Consider the following 7,513-nt stretch of genomic DNA (forward strand, 5'->3'; position numbering starts at 1 on the left):
TAAACAGTATTCTAATTTAATCAATGTTCCACCTATTGTCTTGTTTCTGTTCCAGGATCCAATCTAGTATCGCAGCTTGCATTTATTTAATTTAATTATCCCCCCATTCTATAAGTCTTTATTCTTTCCTTAAGTCTTGTATGACCTTGACATTTCTGATACCTTCTGGTCAATTACTTTGCTGACTGCCTCTCAGTTTGTGTTTGTATAATGCTTCCTCATGATTAGATTGAAATTATATGTTTTAGGGAATGATCCCAGGAAAGTGGTATTATATCTTCCCCAGTGCATCTTATTAGTGGATGTAGGATTCTCTCATGTCTCGTTATCGGTGATATTAACCTTGACCACTTGGTGAGGTGCTGTCTGTTGTGTTTTTCTATGGTAGAGTTACTATTTTTCCCTTTGTAGCTGAGAAATAACTTAGGGGAGATAATTGAGAGTGTACTAATTTTCTACCTCTCCTCAAACTTTTGCTCACTGATTTTAGAATCCATTCCAATAATTCAGTCATTGCCTAGTGATGATTTTGTATCTCCCCCTTCCTTCTACATCTATTCATTGGAATTATTGTGTTAAGAAAAGGTGTCTTTTATGTCCCATTTATTTACTCAATTATTCATTTAAGTATGGACTCATATACATTTATTCTTTGTTATTATTTTGTTGCTCAAATCGTTCCGGCTTTGGCTGTTAAGGGCAGCTTCAGGCTGGCTCCTGCACCCTTTCACACAGCCTCATCTTCTATCAAGCACTCTTATTTTCTGAAGCTACAAATGTTCTAGGCTGAACGTAGCTCCCAAGTCTGGAATCAAACATTTCTCTAAGAAGACTCTGTTCTATTGGTTTAGAAACCACGATCTCAGTGCTAGTCATGCTCACTGCCCCTGGGGTGCCGTTTCTCCCAGGCCCTCTCAGCAGATCTGGAAAATGTGTGTTTACTGACTTATATGTATGCACATATCTATGCTTCTTGCTCTCTTTTTCTGTGATTTTTTTCTTAACTGGCATGTGTTTCATCATGCCACCTTCTTCATTACATCAAGTGTAGCATACTGAAAATGTATTTTGCTTTTTTCATTCAGCATAATATCCTGGGAATTCACCCCAAGTCAGTTTATAGAGACTTCTCTACCATTTTCATGATGTTTTTATAGTATTCCATTGCCTGAATGTCCCAAATCGCTCTAATCTCATTCAAATCTTAGCTTCTTCACAGTTTAATCAACTCATCTCTCATGAATGGGCATTTAAGTGGTTTCTAATATTTTGCCAAAACAGTGATGCAATTGACAACCTTGTGTGTGAATACTTTCATATTATTGGAAGTAAATTTCTTGAAGTGTGATTGCTAGGTCAGAAGGTAAATGTGCTTGTAATTTTGTAGATGTTGACATATTTCCCTCCAAAAGGGCTGCACCAATCCTCTTATATTTAGCTTTTTCTAATTTGTGAGAATTTAGGAAGTCTAAGCCTGGCAATACCAAAACTAGCTTTAAAAATAGACATCCAGATGCTTCTGGGAAATAGAATGATCCAATTATTTTCTTCTCAGTGGATATGCGTTACATTAATTCATTTACTTCACAAATAATATAATTGAGTTTTCTATAAGAAAGGAACTCTGGAAAGTAAAAAATAAAAGAAAACTTAGATTCTGGCTCTTATATAATTTATATGGTAATAAGTTGGTAATGCAATGAATCAGTACATATTTCAGTCAGTTGGCAAACTTCACACCCAAGAGAAATTCCAGGCATTAGGAGAAGACAATCTTAGCTTCTTAAACAACATTGGACAATGTTTCTAGATCACTCTAATCTCATTCTTATTGAAGTTTTGATCTTTCTTCTGCCTGCCCATCATTAGTTTTTCGTAGAAAACTGAATGAAGCCTTGCTGAACAGGACTTTGAGAGTTTTTCAGGATATTCCCACATTTTACTGGGAAACCCTACCACTGTTTATTTTTCACCTTATTTGATAGGCTAATGCAAAATACCTATGTTGGAATCTGATGAGAAGTGTGTCAGTGTGTCTCTGGTGACGGGATCTAACACCACCTTCTGTAAGTGTCTTTATCCACTGAAGGGTCAGGTGGATCATTCTAGACAGTGACGTAGGAAGCATACCATGGACCAGCATAGTGCAGACATGGGATGTAAATTCATATTCCCATGGGGTCCAGAAGGGTGATGTGGAGAGATGAGGTGAGATGGAGGCTAAGTCTGGTAACAGGAGCATGGAGCAGCCTTGTGCCCTGTCTTGAAGAAGAAGGCAAGTACTCAGTTTCAACTGGAGTTACCTTAATGAGATGCAAGGACAGTGATACCAGATTTTCCAATTTATCAAAAAAAGGCATTAATCTGAATTTGCATTGACATGTAATTGCTTATTTTAAGTTGTTTAAACTATGTATGAAGTAAGGTGAGTTGCTGGCTCCCTATGTTGCTGTAGAGAACAATCCAACTAACACACATTGCACTGTAGGAAGAGCTGGTGGACAGTGGTGATAGGTTTATTTGTTAGGTTTCCAAATTTATTGAGAGAAACGTGGATTTTTATTGAAATCTTTGGAATTTATTTCCAAATCATTCAAATAATTTTTGAGTCATCTGTGTGCCATACATTTGTCTGCTTGGGCTGCCATAACAAATACCACAGACTGGGTGTCTGAAATAACAGGAACTTCTTTCCCCACACTTCTGGAGTCAAGAACTTCAAGATCAAGTTGCTGTCAGGATCAGGTTCTGGGAGGCCTCCCTTCCTGCTTGTAGACAGCCACCATCTCTGTCTCCTCACTTGGCATTTCCTCTGTGTGAGCTTGAGAGAGTCTCTGGTGTCTCTTCCTTCTTACAAGGACACAAGCCTTACTGGATTAGGGCCCTGCTCTGATGGCCTCACTGAACCTTAACTGCCTCAGGAATAGTCCATTTTTCCAAATACATTGGGACTTAGGGCTTCAACATAAATTTTGGAGAGACACAAATCACAATTCAGTCCATAAAAGTCTCTATCTTTCAAAATCAAACTTCTTCAGATTACACCGGGCCAAGCAAAATTGTCTAGTCCAGGGTTCTCAAACACTAATGTGTATCAGAATTACCTGGAGCTTTTGTTAAAAGATTCCATGACTTCATTTCCCTGGTTTCTGGCTGAATGAGTCAGAAACTAAAATTCTTTAGTCTCTTTGGATGTCTCTCTATAGCCCACCCTACCCTCCTAAGGCTATGAGAAGTTATTGTAAATTCAATAAGTATTTGCAGGAGATGGGTGGTTAAACAAACAAGAAAGCAAGCAAACAAACAGACACATTTGTGCTCCATAAAACCATTGTGAAGCAGAGTTTTTAGGACAGAAGATAATTATGGAGAATATTTCTCCTCACAAATTGGGCAAAAGATCTTTGGTGTCTACAATAGGTGAACAATGTAGTCAGTGAGTGGGGGGTAGGAAATTCAAGTTATATTCAACAATTTAAGTTATATTCACTTAAAAAAATGATATACAAAAAGAGGAAATAATCTGTCCTCTATGGGGTGCATTAGTCTTATGGTTATGAGCATATATTATAAATTTGTGGTGTATGTGTGCTAAATTAGATGTGGAACAAATTCTGGAGAAGTCACACAACAGAGCAGTCAAAATTATTGGTTATAAAGTTTGCAATATATTCTTTTATAAAAAGTTAAAAAATTTGGAGTCCTTTACTTTCCACAAATATGTATTAAATATTTTACACTACTAGGTTTACTAGAAGTAGACGCAACAATCTACAGCAGTTCTTAGTTTGTTTTTCTGTCACCGAACCTCACTTCATCGGTGAGATTAAATCATCCCATGAGAATACCTCAAATTATTTATAATGATTTTTGTGTCAGATTTTACTCTGCCCATGATGTAAAAATAATGAATTTAAACTATTTAAGAGTAAAGTATTATTTGTGGAATGATTTTCCATGAGTTAAAATTTCATTAAGAAAACAATTACAAACTTCTGAGCTTTATTATTAATAGTACACCTCATCCAATCTTGACTGAGAAGATTAGATAGATTAGATAGCAGTTCAAGGAGTACTTCATTATTCTTTAAAATTTGTTTAGGAATTAAATAAAGGATGATGAGCAGTTGTTGATTGTAGGATGTAGAGATTGAGATCAATTTACCATCTAAGTTGATACTGTTGGGGCTTAGCAATAACTTTCTAATAGTTGGGAAAACATCAAGGGGAACAACTGGGGACATAGGTTGACATCTGTCCTAAATGCTTTATAGCTGTCATCAGCCAAGAGTAGGGAACCAAATGCTAACTGTCTCTATCTTATAGTTTCTGACTTTCCTTGGTTTTTCTTCATTATATATTTTCCAAAGTCAAATTCTAAATTTACCACCTACATTTTTATTCCCGTTGAACAAATAATGCTGATTTCGAAAGGTTATTTGTGTGTGTATATATCATCTTCTCCCTTTGTTTTTCATGTCAGTCCATGTACAGAGGATCACCGGTTAGTACAAACTTTAGAATTCTTAACTCCTGGTTTTTTAGGTAAAAGAGAACATAAGTGTCATGCTATTTGGTAACAAACTTCAAAGTAAGTGCATCTTCTTAAACTATTTATCACGGTTTCTTTTAAGTTCCAGTAAACCTTTAAATATAAAGAATAATTTCTGTTTGTTTATTTAGCATTTTAGTTGATAATTCCCTGCATGGCATTATGTTTTTTCAACTTTAAACAAAACAAACTTCTAGAATACATTTTATGGTTGTTTTTATTTTGTGCACCTAACAAATGACCCTGAAGTTTTCACTGAAACCATGTGCTTGCCTGTTCGTACTGCTCACCCTACTTACTCTTGTGTACCACTATCTAGGCATGACCAAATCCTATTGATGTCTAATAAAGTCCAAGTATTGCCGAATTAAATCAGTTGTAATATTCTCGTACATTACTAGTACAGTTTTTCTTTCTACACAGATTAAATTAGTCAACATTAACTCCACGGATATAGCTGATGGCCGACCCTCAATAGTTCTTGGATTGGTGTGGACCATTATTCTGTATTTCCAGGTATTGTGCTCATCTTCTTTAGTTGATGTAATGTCTCAGAGGGAGAGAGCGGTAGACATTTTAATAATATCTTCATTCACCACACCTTTGAGGTTTGTCCTCAACTCAGTAGACTTGCAACTTTCACACATACATTGTTTTTCGGTAGCAGGGGAGTTTCCACTTCTCTCCTGAAAAAGTTCCTGGAACCTCTCACCCCAAAGAACTCCAGCAGAGGTGCCCAAGCTGAAAAGTGGGCACATCACAATGGAGATGAGATTGTACATTCTGAAGGAACTCAGGAGGATTTTCTTTTGTTTTTGGAAGGCAGCCATTCTAAGCTCCTATTAGACACAAAGGGAAGAAATGAATGTGCCATTCCATCTAGAATCATTGTTCTAATCACTTGACTTTATTTTCTCAATTTGTTCATGTATTCAGCAAGTGTTTGTTTACTACTGTGTATAAGATGCAGCTAGAGGTACAGCGGGGAGAGGCATAGACATCAACCACACCCTGTAAGAGCTCACATTTGCCAGGAGTCTTATGGATATTAACATTTGCAGTTGGAAAAGTGAAGTGTCTGGGGAAGGAAGATCAGAAATAAGTCTTATGTTTTTGCTGGCTGTTAACTCACAGATAGAAGAGCTGACCAGCAACCTGCCCCAGCTCCAGTCTCTGTCCAGCAGCGCATCCTCCGTGGACAGCATAGTGAGCTCTGAGACAGCCAGCCCGCCCAGTAAACGGAAGGTGGCCACCAAGATGCAAGGAAATGCTAAGAAGGCTTTATTAAAATGGGTTCAGTACACAGCGGGCAAGTAAGTACCTAGAGTTTGTCTACATTTGAAACCCTTCAATGATTTATCAGTTTGTTACTGATTGCACCTTCTAATAATTCCAAATTTGAAGACACATTTGAGTGAATGGCTTGGCTTCAGCCCTTGTTTCACTGTTTCCATGAATTAACATATAAACACGAATCACCATAATGCTCTAGAAAATGCTGTAATAAAATGAATTCCTTCTTTGTTCATGTGATTGGGCCTGATTAGTCAAGTTGATTAACCCTATGCTTTGCTTAGTAGCATGAGGGCTAATTCTATTCAGGTTGTGCAGAGGGTTTCTGCTCCTATTAAATAATCTCTGCACAAATAAATTAAAGATTTAAAGTTGATAATCTCTTAATAAAACTATTGAGTTCTATTTCATAGTAATGTGAACTAAGGTCCACACTCTAAAAAAATTACTTTTGCTTTCATTTCCTGAAGCTTTCTAGCCATTTTATTTTTAATTTTTTCCTCCTTCTTATCTTTTGTTGAGAAATTAAATTACTTTTTCTACTCTGGAGTGAAATGAGAATTTGCCTCTCATTTCCAGCTTCCTTGTAGGCATAATAAATTCACATGTGTATATATTTATGTGATAACAGTGGATAGAAAATTATTACTCTCAAAATGTATTTCCTCATAGCGATTCTGATAGAGCTTTCAATTAATCATAGATTGCCAGTATTTTGTGCTCTGCGGTGGTCAGGAGTTAGTACCTTCACATAGGAATTGTGCTTCTGTTTATTTTCCTAAACATGTAACGTTAACTCACTTCTTATCTTGTTTTGCATAACTCAAACTAATCTGAATTTGATTCTCTAATTCTAGAAAGTAGCTGTAAACAAGTACTTACCCTTATAAAATATTGAAGCACTAAACATAGGAAGTTCTATTTTTAAAATGTTTGAAGAGCAAAAAGACAAAGAACAAAGATAAACGTAGAAAAGACGTAATTAGTGTTACTAATATGTGCAGTTTTGTTTAGCTTTTAAAGTGTGATCTAATTTGGGGCATATTTTTATGATTCAAGTTATAGTCAAATTCTGAAGGCAAAGCTTTGTGGCCCTTTAGAAGCTATAGTAGAAATTAAATAAAAAGCCCTTCCCACACTGCCAGGGCACTCTTTGATTGAATCTAAAACGGTGTTGCTGGGCTCTGCTGCAGTTTACCTGGGCAGGGAGAGGAACTTGCTAGGTCCAAGCAGATTGTGACCACGTGCTCACATTTGCTGTGATGCCATCGCGATTAAACTTTATAATAACAATGTCAGTGTGATAGTCTGCTGTCCATTGCTTTATACGGCATTAAATTAACCAAAAATAAATTGATTTTCTTTAACAATATAGTAGCTTTCATTTAATAACACAGTAAACTCAAATTTAATGCTTTTGGAGTTATCCTGCATTTAATTTTGTTTCATGCACACTGTCTTGGGTTTCAGAGACATACAAGAATTTAAATATAGCTCAAAGTCTTTTTTGCAACTTGTTTGTCAACATCAGTGGAAATTGTATTTTCCTTATTTATGTAATTGTCCAGAATGTTGGGCCTGAGGGTGCTCCACCTAGCTGCACATCAGTAAGATCTGTTTCTTTCTTTCTTCTTCTTTCTTCTTTTTTTTTTTTTTTTTTTTTTTTTT

General features: G+C 36.2%; 1 protein-coding gene across 10 annotated transcripts in view; it reads left to right on the top strand.

The window, feature by feature from the left end:
* SYNE1 (spectrin repeat containing nuclear envelope protein 1) overlaps positions 1-7,513 on the top strand; it is a 448,631-nt gene that overhangs the window by 98,045 nt on the left and 343,073 nt on the right. For all 10 annotated transcript variants that reach the window (XR_002775281.1, XM_023517949.1, XM_023517955.1 and 7 more), the window contains exons 6-7: positions 4,976-5,068; positions 5,687-5,865. Coding sequence is in view for 9 of the 10 variants with exons in the window: in XM_023517949.1 (XP_023373717.1) it covers positions 4,976-5,068; positions 5,687-5,865 (272 nt within the window). In the remaining variant the exon portion in view is untranslated. The remainder of the gene's footprint in view (positions 1-4,975; positions 5,069-5,686; positions 5,866-7,513) is intronic.

The sequence above is a fragment of the Otolemur garnettii genome, unplaced genomic scaffold, assembly GCF_000181295.1.
Source record: "Otolemur garnettii isolate 467f Iridium unplaced genomic scaffold, OtoGar3 scaffold00126, whole genome shotgun sequence".
Lineage (NCBI taxonomy): Eukaryota > Metazoa > Chordata > Mammalia > Primates > Galagidae > Otolemur > Otolemur garnettii.